The 16,401-nt window shown below is 36.9% G+C and overlaps 2 protein-coding genes across 4 annotated transcripts in view; one reads left to right on the forward strand and one right to left on the reverse strand.

Annotated features, from left to right (window-relative positions):
- The first annotated feature begins 38 nt into the window (after window positions 1-38).
- LOC123313715 (PR domain zinc finger protein 10-like) lies at window positions 39-5,466 on the forward strand. The gene is made up of 12 exons (XM_044898698.1): window positions 39-387; window positions 437-833; window positions 898-1,194; window positions 1,250-1,345; window positions 1,406-1,570; window positions 1,624-1,754; window positions 1,810-2,156; window positions 2,226-2,493; window positions 2,561-3,155; window positions 3,292-3,764; window positions 4,907-5,075; window positions 5,129-5,466. The coding sequence occupies exons 1-12, from the start codon at window positions 256-258 to the stop codon at window positions 5,146-5,148; spliced, it is 3,090 nt and encodes a 1,029-aa protein (XP_044754633.1). The 5' UTR covers window positions 39-255; the 3' UTR covers window positions 5,149-5,466.
- A 762-nt stretch (window positions 5,467-6,228) lies between these two features.
- The window catches only part of LOC123313852 (myelin transcription factor 1), a 267,619-nt gene continuing 257,446 nt past the window's right edge, over window positions 6,229-16,401 (reverse strand). The window contains exons 13-19 of one of the 3 annotated variants that reach the window (XM_044898928.1): window positions 14,623-14,744; window positions 12,474-12,723; window positions 12,218-12,412; window positions 11,052-11,114; window positions 10,373-10,644; window positions 9,631-9,782; window positions 6,229-8,039 (exon numbers count right to left, since the gene is read on the reverse strand). In XM_044898928.1, coding sequence (XP_044754863.1) covers window positions 7,770-8,039; window positions 9,631-9,782; window positions 10,373-10,644; window positions 11,052-11,114; window positions 12,218-12,412; window positions 12,474-12,723; window positions 14,623-14,744 — 1,324 coding nt within the window. In that variant the 3' untranslated portion in view covers window positions 6,229-7,769. Of the gene's footprint in view, window positions 8,040-9,630; window positions 9,783-10,372; window positions 10,645-11,051; window positions 11,115-12,217; window positions 12,413-12,473; window positions 12,724-14,622; window positions 14,874-16,401 lie in introns of all 3 variants that reach the window. The other 2 variants (XM_044898925.1, XM_044898927.1) reach the window with 2 other exon arrangements.

Genomic DNA, 16,401 nt, shown 5'->3' on the forward strand with positions numbered 1-16,401 from the left:
AACATGACAACATGGCCTCTGTCCTGTCAAAAGTGTCAACACTTTGTTGTTTTATCATCTGTTTAGAAAATTGGATTGATAATTCATTGAACTAATGATATTTTTGAATGTTTTTTGTAAAGCTTATTGATTTCATAATAAGCGATTTCGAATTTTGTGTTGTCTGATTAGAGACTATGAATTAATAAATTAAATCGATTTCCTTGAATTTATTATGTGAAACATTGATCTTTCTAATAACTTTCTCAATTCGATATGGAGAGCTTGGAAAAATGTGGTTTACAATCACAAACATTGTCGCATGTCTTGAATAAAGATGAATCAGAATGGGCCCATAATTCCATAGTGACCTCAAACCCAAACAACTCTACTTTGCTCTACATAGCCGTAAGTTGGTATTTTCATTCGTTACAAAATCAAAGACCTTTTTTTATAGGTGGAGTATGTTAAGGATGAATTTAAGGGGGAAACAAACCCAAATATATCATCTGAGAACTTTATGAATTTGCAACATGTGAGCTCTTATGATCCAAATATGAATTCCCTTGCCGATTATAGTACGGTTTATAATGAACCCAACAATTTTAATCCAGTTGTAATTCATCACTTGGTCTCTGCAAATTCTATAGGAGAAAACAGTGCATTTGTTAGCACACAAAACAACAATTCTGCTCTTGAAAGTGTTCCTACAGTGTTGTATGATACTACGATAAGCGGTGTTGGAGAAGAGTATTTGCAGTTAGAAAATTCTACCAATATTCCTAGTGTTCAAAGTTTACCCAGTGTGGATAAAGAACAAGGTGTTGAAATACTAATAACTGATCAAGCCACAGGTGAGTGAAATGAGTTCAGCATTCCTTGAGGGTGATCGACAGAAATTATCCACTCTTTTTTTAGGAATTTCTTATAGTGTAAATACTCAGGAGTTATTAGTAGAGCAGGAAGAACTCTTAGAATCTTTATCCCCTGGTCCATTGTTGGATTCAGATTTGCTTACAATAGACGAAAGCACCTTAAAAAATAATCTGCCTGATGATTTAATAAATGGTAATGTTAGTACCAGTGATGGTAACAACATTGTTGCAAATTTTATCTCTGATTTTTCTGGCGTGAAAGATGAATTTGAAGATGATGAATATTTAAAATTGAGAAAAAAAGTGTTGCCTGATGAGTTAGAATGTGAGGATAAGTTATGTAAGTAATTCATACTCCATCAGATGAAGAATGCCATAGATTGAATTTTTTTTAGTATCAAAAGTTTTCAATATTATTGACAAGCCAATTCCATCTCGAGCAAGGGCGACTTTACCTGAAACTTATTTGAAAATTACGAAAGTAGAGGAAGGTATGGTACAGGTTGCGTTGGTGGTTATTTATAATTGATAGCTTATTTTGAAATTTCTAGATTGGGCAGTTTTCGCCAAAAAATGTATAAGGAAAAGGACTCAATTTGGACCTGTTCAGGGTATTCTGAAAAATAGGGAGGAAATTATCACACAGTCTAAAAGACTGGAACTTTTATTGAAAGATGCGGAGGATAAAATTCTTGGTTTAGATATATCAGATGAAGGTAATAGTAATTGAAGAATAAAATTGATTTTTTTTTAATTTCTATGATTTCAGAACAATCGAATTGGATGTGTTTTATAAGGAAAGCTGAGTCGTATGAGGAGCAAAATATGGTTGTTAGTCAACTAGAGGACAGTCTTTATTTTACTGTTATACGGAACATTTTGCCTAAACAGGAACTCAAAGTAAGTCTCTTATATCATTTTAACAGTTATATTATTCCATCTATCCCTTTTAAAGGTTGGTTATAGCTTCACGTATGCAAACCAATATAATTTGCCAGTTTTGGAAAAAAAATTAACAGAGGAGCAGTGGCCTTGTTTTGAATGCAACGAGCATTTTCCTACCTCTCAGGAGCTGCAGAATCATCTGAATATCCACGATGAAAGTGGCGAGCCCACAAAGTGTCGGAAGAAAAATTGGAAGAGCAAAAAGAAACTTTTGAAAGTTTCTATCACAGAAGCTTGGCAATGTAAAATTTGCGATCAAGTGTTCAACCCCCCTAAACTTAGTGCCCTTAAGCAACATTACCTGGTGAAACATAACGGACCTGACGATAATATCGAAGAAAATTTTGTGGTGATAAGGTAAGTGTATGAAATTTTTAAAATGAAGAATTAGTTTTATCTTTTTGATGCCGATTAATTTTTTTTTAGGAATTATAAATGCGACAAATGTAATCTTGTCTTTCAAACTGAGAACCTTTATAGAGTCCATAATCTTCTGCATAATCAAGACGAGAATGACGATGATTTTGAAAACGAAAATTGTTACATGTGTCCGGCTTGTAACAGGAAATTCCCAACACAACGACAATTGATTTCTCACGTTTCTACCCATTCTTTGCCGAAATATAAAATAATCCCCGAAAGGTTCCAATGTCCTCATTGTTACACGTCTTATCCGTTGAGGGAGCGACTTCAGGTAAATCTCTTTCCGAAAGTAGGACCTCTATCGGTTTTCCCCATTTCAAATTTTCCTCCGTTTTTAGAGACACATGCTCATCCACGGTCCTGAGGAATCGAAGCCGCTTCAGTGCAACGAATGCAAGAAAAGGTTCATGAATAACTCCGCGTTGATTTGCCACTTGAAGACTCACGTTTCCGGTGAAAGTATATACCAGTGCCCGATTTGCAAAGATCGTTTCGAACACGTCCCGAAACTGAAATTGCACGTTCAGAAGCATTGCGTGAACAACACATACACTTGCCCCCATTGCAACAAAAAATTCAAGGCCTACAGTATTATACGCAAACACATACGGGCGTTCCACAGCGAACAGAAGCACACCTGTCAACACTGTTCTAAAGTTTTCCACACGATGGATAAACTGAAGATCCACCTCTTGAAATATTCGGATCACAGGGAATTTCTGTGTTCGCATTGCGGAAAGCAGTTCAAGAGGAAGGATAAGCTGACCGAACACTGTAAAAGGGTGCATTCGGAAGAGAGGGAGAACAATAAACCCAAGGGTATGCAGAGCGAGGAGAACGACTCGAAGAAATTCGTTCCTAAGGCTGAGCCCACTGATTTTCATCGATTTATCTACAAATGTCATCCTTGCCTGATCGGTTTCAAGAGAAGAGGTTAGTGCGCTGCTATTTTAGCTTTTTTATCCAACAAACAAAAAATTAACGAAAAAATAAGAAAAAAACAATAAATATCAATAATATAGTGCAGATGATACAGTTTCCGCAAATTCCAATTTTCCAAATTTTTTAGGTATGCTCGTGAACCATTTGGCAAAACGTCACCCTGACATAAGTCTGGATTCGGTGCCGGAACTCAATTTACCAATACTCAGGACCACCAAAGATTACTATTGTCAATATTGCGATAAAATTTACAAGAGCAGCTCCAAACGAAAGTTGCACATCCTGAAAAATCACCCAGGGGCTGCTCTACCGGTGAGCAATAGAAAGCAGGGGGTTTATCAGGAGGTTGCCGGTCTGCCCAACCTGTCGTTCTCCCAGACCGTAGGTAGCGTTACCACCTCCCCGCAGAACTGCAAATGGTGCCATAAGCAATACGCTAGTAAGGCTAAGTTGTTGCATCATCAGAGGAAGGAACACAACGGATGCTTGAAGCAAGAAGGAGGCGATGCGGATAAATCCAATAAGGAGCTGAACGTCTCCGGTGAAATGAGGGGAAACGAAGAGCAGGAATTTGAAATTTTCAAGCAGAGCGATTTCGTGGTAAGAACGGTTCATTGCTTGATTTGATCTATTTATTATGTTTTTTTTCGTAGCATATATTTCGATACGGTATTATAAAAAAGTTGTGGTCCAAATGGATCACTTTGGGTGAAGAGAATCATGAAAATTGGTACAAACGACGTTCGCTCTTCTCGTTGCCATGTTATTTGAATGCGTTGCTAAGGATTTCACGTGATACTTTCTGATTGGTCGGAGCACAAACTTTTTTCTATGCTCTCGATAAATGTTTTGAAATTTTCAATCGGCAGTCAAAAATTATTTTCAAATCGTAATTTGAACTTTCAAATCGAGAAAGTCTTAAATTTATATTAGTTCAGTGAACAGAGCTCCGAAATCACTTTTCTTGGAATAAGCTGCATTTTTGATGTAATGATTGTAAAGATAAAAGAAATATATGGTCACAAAATTATCATTAATATCTAAGAAGAGCGAATTCAATGAAATTTAGTTCTCGTAAAATCTTTTCATGTTAATTACCAGAAGATAAACCCATTTATCTTTATGAATATCTCAGATAATGCTATTCTCAGTAATCTCTATCATTCTTATATTTTATGTTGAATAGTTCTCAGAATATCTTTTCTTGTTCAATTGCCATTTCCTTACCTGCCTGATATAGGTCTATTCATTGTATTAGAAGGTAAGAAGTCATTTAACTTTCTCAATACCTATTTCAGGTAGGTAAGGAAATGGCAATTGAACAAGAAAAGATATTCTGAGAACTATTCAACACAAAATATAAGACAGGGATTACTGAGAATATCATTATCTGAGATATTCATAAAGATAAATGGGTTTATCTTCTTATATTGGTAATTGAACATGAGGACTAAATTTCATTAAATTCGCTTTTCTTGGATATTAATAATAATTTTTGACCATATATTCCAAGAAGTGATTTCAGACCTCTGTTTATTGGTTTATTTTTCGACATTCTGCCCCTACCAAGCGAATATCAGGAATGTACAAGAAGAAATTCCTTCAATAAATACTTTCTTTAGCAAGATTAGCGGAATTATTTTAATACTTTCATTCCGCTTGGAACGACGAGACGGGGATCGGAAGAAACTTTTTTAGATTTTTTAGATAGGATCACTCCCACAAATGCGTTTTCTTCTCAGGTGACAGACGAAGTATTCGATGCTAATGCTGAGGAGTTCGTAGATGACCCCGAACCCAAAAATCATTTCGATGATTTGCAGAACATTGCTGATAATGAAGTATTCAACCAAAATGAGACCTTCGTCCTTCCGAATTCGCATTTATACAGACTTCTGACAAACGCCAACAGTAAGTCTTTGAACAATTGTATAAGTTGATTCTAAATGAAATTTCCCGTCCAGATATGGTGCCCCCACGTTGAGGAGTTTGTAGGATCAGACTTGAGACACTCACGAATTGAGGGAGAATGAAAATTGTTCCATGATAATGGAGGGGTTGCATAATATGCCAAAGAATAGAAAGATTGTTGCATTAAATTCGAAGATTTCCTATATTGACATTCTATCGTTTGGGTGTATTCTGTGTCTCAGAAATATCGAGAACTGCTTCCGGAAATTTGCTAGATATGCTTGAAAAATGTAGTGCAATGATTCTGCCACGATTTTCGATTTTTTGATCGAATCGACACTAAAAATAAGTGGCAGTGAGAATTTATCATACCAATATAGTTTTGAAGAATTGTTTTGGATTTTTGTGGAAACTCTTTAGGATGGAAACTTTTCGATATGCCTGTTGTTGAATTTTCAGAAAATTAGGAAATTGATAATGTGAATTTTTTCCAACTGGTTTTAGGTCATTTTAGTCTAACTGAGCGAGTTAAGCTTCGATTTGATGATGTAATATTTTTCATAAATTGAAATATTGTAAGTTTTACCTATCCAATGATTGAAAATTGAAGCAACTGAATAAAAATAGGACGATATCAAGTAGTACAAAATGAACATGATTTTTTCGAAAGTTTTGACTTGAATTGTTGTGATTTGCTAATTTAATTCGAGGTTGAGGGAAGATCATCCCTTAAAATGTACACCATTTGTTGAAATTTTTGATGAATCAACTGTTGAATAAAAATGTTTTGTTTTGTTTGAAAACTAAGTCAAGTTGAGAAATTTATATCAATTGGATGAAGAATATTTAAATAATTTTGGTTTGAGATGTTACAACACAGATTTGATGGATTGGATTTACAGAGGTCAAATTGCTCCTCGATTTTTATTTCGACATCCAAATGTAACTTATTTGTGATAATTGATAGAAATAAATGACTTTCACCAAATAAAATGTTTTTTTTATTTTATGCCATCCCTTTACAAGAGACATGAACGGAATTTTGTAGAATTTCTATAGTACTTACGGTTTCTTAAGCTCTCGTGCCTATTGGATAATATCTAAATTCGAATTCTGTTTCTTTTCAAGGTGTATGAAATTATGAAAGGGAAGATTAAAAGTCATTCTTTTTATTAAATGAATTCATAATAACACATTAATATAACATATATTATGTTTGGTGGAAACAAATCGAAATAATCATGATTTGTAATCGTTTTCATTAATATTATTTACATGAATGTATAAATATCTCCATTCAGCATAAAACACAGTTTGGGGACTCAATTTCATTAACGAATTTCGGAATTTTGGGATCTACTCATTCTCTGAAAGATGGATTATTGCACAAGGGTTCAAACTACTAGTGAATTTACGAAGTCATCAAACACTGTGTTTTCTTATGATGAAACTGTGTAAGGGAACACAAAACAACACTAGAATTTTAATATCACTAGCAAAGTATAATTATCGCAGAATAAAAAAGGAACATATTTATTGCACTAATCGAATAATTCAAACAATTCAATATGACTTAATCAGCATATTCTGTACAAATTGATCAACAGAGAGACATTTTATATGATTTGAATAAAAACAATTCAAATACTTACACTTTAATCATAACAAAACGAAAACAGTATTTACAATATAAATATACAATATTATTCTAAAACAGAGTTGTAATTTTTCTTTACACTTTTTCCGTACATACCTATTTACAAAAGATCACATTTTATGAGTACGTACAAAGAGTTATTCTAACGAATATGCTAACTGAATATTCGAATCAATTGCTTCGAAACTTTGTTTCCAACAATTAGTAATTCTAACATCGAACATTGCTTCCAAATAATACCCAAACGTTCATGTTGTAATCAACAAAAACACATTTAGGGTAAATACAAATGCACAAGTTCTTCATTTAAACCATTTGAGGATTTTTCTTCATGTCGAAATTAATAGTAGGAATTGCTTCAGTACTGGGCGATAATAATTATTGATACATTATCTTTGAGAGAACAGAACAAAATAATTATTGCAACCCTTCCCCTTCGAGAAATCATTCCAAAATGGTAAAATTTCAAAATGGAATCTGAGATTTTCGGAAGAAATGGTGGATGCATTTCCTCCATTTAAAGCGGTTCATCTAAAATCGTGCAGATGTCACTTGGATCGTTGAATTTGGAAAAATCTAAATAAACATTCCAGGAATGCGAAATTGGACCTCAACAGTCCAGGAAAGATACTAAAATCACAGGAATTTCGAAACTAGATTTATTGTTTTTTATAAATTCAGTCACAATCAACACGATTTCAGAGACATCTATACAAATATAGTTCAACTAGGATGAGATGCTTCCGCCATTTCTTATTTTCGGTAAAAATCGCAGTGTTGAACATGACCTTGTATTTAGAGCTATTTCGATAGAATTTGGAGGACAGCATTCGAGATATTCATCATTGCAGGGTTAGATAGCCATCGAAAATTGACGATCAATATTTGGTGGATGCATTCGATTCAATTATTTGGTGGATGCGCTATTGAAAATTTTTGTTACTCACCGAACGGAAAAATTCTCTCAATCTTCTGTTACTGAAGCAGTTCCTCGTCAAAACTGACAGTCGATACAAAAAATGATGAGAACACAGAGCTTAGATCGGCGTGGGTAATACTGTGAAATCTTGCAACGCACATTTAACAGTTTCGTACAGGGGCCGACTGTCTTCGTTACAGTAGGATTCGGGGGTACAGAGGGTTTGCAGCTTGGTGAGGTAAGAATCGAAATTCTCCTGTCCAATTTTCTCCGGGTTCGGACCGCCACCGGGCAGGCGGACGTGCTCCAGGAGGGTGATGACGTTGTTTCTCAGACTCTCGTAATATTCGTTCAGGTTGTTGTTTCTCTGGGCCATCGCCTGGGTTTCCTAATGGGAAATCGTAAGTGATGTAGGCCAATTGCTTTTTTTACGAAACCGCTGGTAAATACGAAACTAATTAGGCGGATCTACCAATGGGACACTAGGTGTTTGCGTTACCGAATGTAAAAGAAAAGATTCGGTGGAATTCATAACCGGGTACATATTTCTGGTGAAAATCAATTTTTCTTCTTTGAACCCCATTATTTTTTACGACTTCAATAGCTTTCATCTTGCAGTATTTATAAAATATCCCGAAATTCACGCAACAAAATTTGATCTCGTTTTATATTTCTATGCTCGAGACAAAACTATGAGATTTTTGACAGGAGGCCTCCTTTTTCCATAGACATAGAGACATAGAGTCTCTATGTCTATGCCTTTTTCGGAATAAGCATAGACATAGAGTACATATGTCTATGGGAATCATAGACATAGAGAGAGTCTATATGTCTATGATGGGAATAGAGCCATATTTTGGCGATTAAGCGTCTTAATCGATGTCTTAAAGCGTCTTTAAGCGTGACGTCATTAATTTTGTTGTCGCAAAAATAGAATATCGCTGATGGTTGAGTCATCTGTCGTTGTCATTAGGCAGCGAATCGAATTGTGAATTTTTCAATTTCTGTTCTTTGGCTATTATTTGAAAAATATTTATTTATTCTAAATGATAATGCAGAAACTGCATTATTGGCAATAAAAGCACTCTTCCCTAGTAGGAATTCAAATCAAATTCGATATAAACAACATATTCTCTCTTCTTCTTTATATTACCTCTTTCCGCTTAAGACGACATAGGCCAGAGACAAGATGACTCTATGACACAGGCGCTCTCCACAGACCGCCAGGTTCCGCTAAAGACTGACGTCATGACTTATTCGCTCGAATAGCACCGCTTACAGACGCTTCACGCGTCTTAATCGCGAAAATATGGCTTAGGACATTTGAGTGGTTCACAGAAATAATAATCTGTCGTAAAAATATGATCGGTTCAAATTTGAAGTATTTATCCATCATTCGATCAACACCTGGCGTTCTTTTCCTTAAAAATTTATAATTTTGGCTATTTTTCATATAGTCGTCTAGAAATGAGGTATCCAGGACACAGGGGGAACAAATTCATCACTATCACTACTTGAATTCTTTCTCCATCTGTACTTGCAAAAACCTTTTCATCATTTTATAGGTATATTTTGTTCAAAGAGTGAAGAATCTGGTACACAAAGACGTTAGTGCTTTCGAAGAAGAGTTTTTCTTTTCTTGAAGTGAGGACAAATTTGAAATAACCCGCGCTATCACTTTCACTGGTTCACAGAAATCCAGTAGAAGTTACTTCAACTGTCAGAGGCAGAGACTCTTTAATGACATATGATCATAGAACTCCATCAAGTGTTCTTCCAAATTCAATTTAAATTGAAAATAAATTTCATTCTTATTTGTACAAATTTCTTACTTTCCCGAAAGAATGTTGAGAGGACTGACATGAAAGAACAAAATGGAAATATGTACCTAATGGAGTAAGAATCCTTTGAATTTTCCTAAAGATCCTCTGGTTTTCGAGGGTCGAAATTCCTAATTGTTTTCTAAGATGAGAACTTACCTTTTCACCGTGGTTGAGCTGGCTTTCCATGGCATTAATATCTGATTTCAGCCTGATCATTTGAGATTCAACTCTTGCATTTTCTCTCTGCAGTTCGGATATTTCCGCCTCCAAGGTCATGAGATCCTCGTTATTGCCATTGTTTTCCAAGCCTGGAAATTCCATTCTCAAATGTTTCCAAGGCACTCTCAACTTTTATGTTGTTTTTTTTTTCTAATGATTATTTTACGGAGGAAATGATTTGGATTTCGTTTTGAAGTCAGCAGCCACAATAAGAATAAGAAGTGAAGAATTAAAAACACGAATTGAAAATTGTCTCGGGAATTGCATTTTCTTTTTCTTTCTAAGGGCAACTTCAAATCATCTCCATCTTAGTCAAATTATATGTTTTCTCTCCATAATATCTTGAGAAGTAGTTAAAATTATCATCAATCAGCATTTCCTCTACAAATTAATCGAAATGACTACTTTTGTTACATTTTTATCGGAACTTCACAACAACAGGGGTGAAAATGAAACGAATTCTGGAACCCAGAAATCACTGATCACAGGAAGAAGAAAAACTAAACAATGTGACTTACACATAGACTACACCCGGTTATGTCTATGGACTTACAGTATAGATTAACCCTTATCTATGACTTAAAGGCATGTTTGAACCATAGACATTATAAGTCTATGGTTTGAACGCACTCCGATCGAATTCGTCTCGTTTTCACCCTCCAAATGAATCGGTTCTTACCTGAATAATTCTTCGAGTAAAAAGAAGACATATCGTCAGGGTATTTGGACTTTTTAACCCCCTGCCCGGCAACCGGACACCCGCTCAGGGACCTGTGGGTCAGGAAGGACCCGTTTATGTGTCCAGTGCCGTCGCATCCGGGGGTGGGACAATTCACCCCCTCGAATTTCATGACGGTCGCCGCCGCCACGGCCGCCTTGTGCTGGTCCACGGATCCGCCACTCTCGAGGACCCTCATCTTGTTCCTGTTGGCTATCGGACATCCGGAGGCGCTGAAGATTCGGACAATTCATCGTTAGATCGTATTTATGGACTTTGTTTCGATAAGATCGCGTGCCGTACATCCCGGATTTGACACCGATAGTTTATTTCTAGATGACGTTGACGAAGTGAGCCAGGAGCACGATTTAAAAGTGAAGCAACTGCCTTAGTGACTAAATAAATGATGCTGCTGCCTCAAATTAATTAGTTATCGACAAATTTATACATTGTGAGGAATAGACGAAGGATTTTTATTTATACAATCCTAATTTATGCGAAAAGGGAACCAAAAATTATAGGCTGAGCTTTTTCAATTTAAAAGTTATAAAATGTGGTCTAGCAACGGTATTGTTCATCTACTTTCGTTATGAATTTCGGTGGAAATTTTCTGTAATCAACACCTGCATAAAGATATTACCTTCTATGGGACAAAAATTTTCCTGTCGCATGGCCAGATCCATCACAACCAGGAATAGGGCATCTGATAGCATGAAAAGTGTTGAAAATTTTAAAAGAGGGAAAAGAGTTGGAAATTAAGAAAAGAAAAAATGTCAAATAAGCGCATGCTAATATTTATAATGATTATGTGTGCTTGGTTTCGTGAAACTAATGTCTTGATGAAATCAGTAGTTTCGCATGGTGAAATTATACAGGGTGGTCCAGATCGTAACCAAGAAATTTCAACCACGTATTCTACATAAAAAATAAGCCCTAGTTTGTCATATAAACATATGTCGAGAAATGTTTCCTTTCCGAAATACGGGGTGTTGAAATTATAGAAAAAAAAATGTTTTTTATTAATAACTTTCACACTTCTTGAAATATTTTTATGAAATTTGAGGCATAGGTTTTGAGCGTCAAGGAGCACTTTTTGCATAATATCATTTCATTTCTATTCTACCAGTGGCGTCCGTACTGCAGCGAGATTGAATATTTTCAGATAAAAAAATGATACGCCACTGTGTTTTTCCGACAATTAAAATTACTAGTTGAATCCATATTTGATTTGGAGCAAATTCGGTTTCTTGACTTTTTGCTGTACGAGGCACCGTTTCCGGTTAAAAAAATAAAACACATTCTCATGCATGAAGAAATCGCCAAAATTTATTTTATTTTTTTAACCGGAAACGGTGCCTCGTACAGCAAAAAGTCAAAAGACCGAATTTGCTTCAAATTGAATAAGGATTTGAATAGTAATTTTTATTGTCGGAAAAACCAGTAGCGTATCATTTTTTATCCGAAAATATTCAATCTCGCTGCAGTACGGACGCCACTGGTAAAATAAAAAAGAAATGATATTATGCAAAAAGTGCTCCTTGACGCTAAAAACCTATGTTTTTATTTCAAGCAGTGTGAGAGTTATTAATAAAAAACATTTTTTTTTCTATAATTTTAACACCCCGTATCTCGGAAAGGAAACATTTCTCGACATATGTTTGTATGACAAAATAGGGCTTATTTTTGATGTAGAATACGTGGTTAAAATTTCTTGGTTACGATCTGGACCACCCTGTATTTTTTGGTTGCTTGAGTAATACTGCGATAGAATCAACATAAAAAAGAACCGAAAAATTCGACCTTTACCTTAGGGGTTCCGAGTCTTGTCCATCTCTCGGTTTGCTCTTCGGCTTGTTAGCTCTAGGACAGCCCGAGAGACTCCTGTGCGAGGAATAGTTCCCCGTCACGTGGCCGGAACCATCACAGCCCGGCGTTGGACATTTAAGCTCCTGCGAATGGGCCTGTATATGTGTCCTGTCCGTTCTGGGACAACCGGAAATGCTGTAGAGAATTGTGGCAGTATAGAAAAAGGTGTATTCGGACATATCTCGCAATCTCTCACCTTCCGTCCTTACTCGAAGACTTTTCGTGTTGCGATAGGGAGTGTTGAGGAGGGGGCATCGAGTAGCAAGGGTTCGGGGAGTAACCCCCTGGCGGTACAGGATATCCCGTGGTAACAGAGCCGGGATAACCGCCTGTGCTACATCCGTATCCACCTGGACCTGGATAAGGCGCTGTGTAGGGGTTGGATGGGTAGTCGCTGGCCACCGAAGTCATACCGTAGCCTGGGTGCGGACTCATTGGGGTGTAGCCTAGAAATTTGTCGATTTTGAAGCGATGTAGATGAGAGAAATGCCGCCCAAACCAAAGATTATAGAGTAGAAAGATAGGAAACGAAGCGACTAAATACAGTGACTCTAAGGAGACAGTGGCGACAATTGTGGTCTCGTTTTCCATCATTTTAGCAAGAATATGGCGAATTTGGTCACGTGACGTGACTTGAGCCAATCCGCATTCCGAATTAGAGATCATAGCATTGAAATCTGTGCTTCTAAGCCGCCATATTCTTGCTAAATTTCCAATTGTCGCCACTGTGTTTGATAGAGTCACTGGACGACTAAATACAGTGACTCTAAAGCCCGTTTGCAACAGCCGAGAATTCTCTGGAGAATTCTCTACAAAATTCTCGCAAGAAAAGGGCGGAGACTATTTAGTACGCAACTGAACAGAGAATTCTACCGAAAGTGCGTATGTAACGGAACATAATTCACGGCGCATGAAATCTCGAGTAAATTTTCTAGAGAATTCTCGGCTGTTACAAACGGGCTTAAGGAGACAGTGGCGACAATTGTGGTCTCGTTTTCCATCATTTTAGCAAGAATATGGCGGATTTGGTCACGTGACGTGACGTGAGCCAATCCGCATTCCGAATTAGAGATCATAGCATTGAAATCTGTGCTTCTAAGCCGCCATATTCTTGCTAAAATTCCAATTGTCGCCACTGTGTTCGATAGAGTCACTGTACGACTAAATACAGTGACTCTAACGAGACAGTGGCAACAATTGTGGTCTCGTTTTTCATCGTTTTAGCAAGAATATGGCGGATTTGTTCACATGACGTGACGTGAGCCAATCCGCATTCCTAATTAGAGATCATAGAATTGAAATCTGTGCTTCTAAGCCGCCATATTCTTGCTAAAATTCCAATTGTCGCCACTGTGTTCGATAGAGTCACTGTACGACTAAATACAGTGACTCTAACGAGACAGTGGCAACAATTGTGGTCTCGTTTTTCATCGTTTTAGCAAGAATATGGCGGATTTGTTCACATGACGTGACGTGAGCCAATCCGCATTCCTAATTAGAGATCATAGAATTGAAATCTGTGCTTCTAAGCCGCCATATTCTTGCTAAATTTCCAATTGTCGCCACTGTGTTTGATAGAGTCACTGTACGACTAAAGTGATGTGAGCGCCATCTGTGTTTCAAATGTGTTTTTAAGGCCCTCAGACTGGTTAAAATATTAATTCGAGGGACAAATGAAGTTTTGTGAGATGTCAGATGGCCATTTTGATCAAGGAGGTTTTGAATGTTTCGATTCTCGTATAGCCTTTTGTTTATCAAGCTCGTTCTAGTTGCTAATTATTGAAATCTTTGTCTAATTTCTTGGCGAAAACCTCGAAATATCGTTCGAAAATTATTGTATGGTATGATAAAATTTTCAGGGCGAAAAGGCCTGCAAACACTACTGACTACACCATGTGCAATGAACATTTTACTGCAAGTCGATTGAGAACTGTTCATCCACGTCAATTGTTGTATGCAGGAAGCATACCTTGCAAGAAGGGCCAATTTAGGAAAAATTATGACTCTATACGTCCATTCAAAGATTCTCAATTGCTACTCCTTCAATACATTCAGAAATGCAAAGGTTTTATTGATTTCGTTTTGGAATAGAATTCGAATTTCGCGCCCCTGAATTATAAAACAGAAAACTGTTACTAAACAGGTTTTCTGTATTGACAGTACGTTTTCAGGGCCATCTGATTGTCAAATGTGTTTTCACTGACCAAAATGTAGACGGTTTTTAGTACTAGAGATATGAGGGTGTTTTCTATCATTCTACTCTATAATCTTCGGCCCCAACTAGCTCAAGGGCTGGCGACGCCCTTGATGTTTGAAGGGAAAGATGATAGAAGAAAAGTTCTCACCTGAGGAGTCCCTGTAGGCGTCCATATAGTGAGATCCGGCGCTCTCCGGCGACGACTCCCTGCTGTATCCAGAGCCGGGGGTCAGAATGGGTCCGGCGAACGTAGCCACCGGTCGGACGCCACTGAAATTAACGGGTTCGTTTGCCGTTGAGAAATCGACCGGTTCTGTCTGTTCATCACGGGGGGGACCTATGAAGCCGGGGGGCACCGGCATCGACCCCTCTCTGGTTTGGTACTGGGGACTTGCGTTGCTGCAATTCGGGACAGTTGCGAGTTTGATTCAGGACGCCAAACCATTCTTTTTTTTTTCGTAAGACTCGTACGGTAACGCCTCGATCATGATAGGCGGGCCGAGTCTACGATTTGGGAATTAAAGAAGCCGAAAACCAGAGAATGAGCCTATTTGGATTCTTTACTTGAGCCTTTTTGAAAAGGGATGAAATATACGAATGGCTCTTCGATAATGTTATGTACAGCGTTCAAGAAGATTGGTTGAGTAGGCTAAGGTTATCAGAGGTCGATATTCTTTGCTTGAACTCGTTTTTTAGCTTCGACTGTTTGCTTATTGTTCTGATTCGATAGAAAATGTCAAGTTAGCTTAGGATTTCCTTATATTTTGGCTAAAAAGTGAAAGCTAAGCATTTCGTTCAGACAAAGAGCATTAACTAATCTTCGGAATTCCATACCCTACTTAACTAGTGAAAAAGCCCCCTTATAACCTTCAGAAGGGTGAAATTTTTTTTTATCCTGAGATTTAAGGTGGTAGTAGTAGTGATTTTTTCAAGTCTTTGCTGTTGCGGTTTGAAAATCGGAATTTACGAACAATTTCTGAATGTAGGTGCTGAGCAGAAGCTCCTTACAAGTTTATAGGTTCTGTGACGATGTCTATAAGAATTTAACAGATGTTAAAAGGAAAATTAGCAAGCTTGTCAAGAATTTTCTTTTACATGTAGGTTTTCTAACATTCCGAATCCATTTTTGTCTGATTCGAGAGCTTTGCGAAATTGTCAAGGGAATTTCAGGAAAAATAGAAATTTTTGTGATTAGGTTCAGAGCCTCACTAAAAACAGAAATAGCATTTATGGATTTATCTGCAGCATTTGAAACAGTATGGAAGAATGGCTTGATTTTCATACTTTATACACATCTGAAGGGTAGAAAGATGGTTCGCTTACTAGAAAACATGCTGTCAGATAAAAGATTTAGTGTTTTTGTTGATAATAATAGTAGAAATTTAAAAATTTTGAATAAAGGTGTCCCACAAGGATCAGTTTTAGCACTTCTTCCTTTCAATTTATATCTGCGTGATATCCCTACAATTTCTTCTGAGGAATTTATATATGCTGATGATATTGCCCTCGCTTTTCGTAATTCTGAATTTAGATATATAGAGAATAATCTATATACAGATTCAGAAATTTTGAGGAATTACTTTTTCGAGTTTCGAGCTTTTGCGTCCTAACCCAAATAAAACCGAGGTTTCGAGTTACCATTTGGATAATCATCGAAAATATAGAAAATTGAGCGTAGTTTTTGGTAACTCTATTCTGGAAAATAACTTCAATTCAAAATATCTAGGAGATAAGCTGGATTTCTCGCTGAATTTCAAAGGGCATTCGGAGAATTGGAGTCTGAAGTTGAAAACTAGGAATTATATCCAGCATAAATGAGCTGGTACTTCATGGGGTGCTGCTGCAACTACTCTTCGAATTGCAGCCCTAGTTTGCGGCTGTTATATTGTTGCCCCTTTTAGGTTAATAGTGCTCATGTGCAAAAAAC

This window comes from Coccinella septempunctata, chromosome 5 (genome assembly GCF_907165205.1).
Source record: "Coccinella septempunctata chromosome 5, icCocSept1.1, whole genome shotgun sequence".
Lineage (NCBI taxonomy): Eukaryota > Metazoa > Arthropoda > Insecta > Coleoptera > Coccinellidae > Coccinella > Coccinella septempunctata.

Bases quoted from the DNA above. Each gene is read 5' to 3' on its own strand.
- LOC123313715 (XM_044898698.1), top strand. From the start codon at position 256: ATGGAGAGCTTGGAAAAATGTGGTTTACAATCACAAACATTGTCGCAT. The intron at 834-897 runs GTGAGTGAAATG...CTCTTTTTTTAG, and splicing joins AATAACTGATCAAGCCACAG to GAATTTCTTATAGTGTAAAT. The intron at 1,571-1,623 runs GTAATAGTAATT...CTATGATTTCAG, and splicing joins TTTAGATATATCAGATGAAG to AACAATCGAATTGGATGTGT.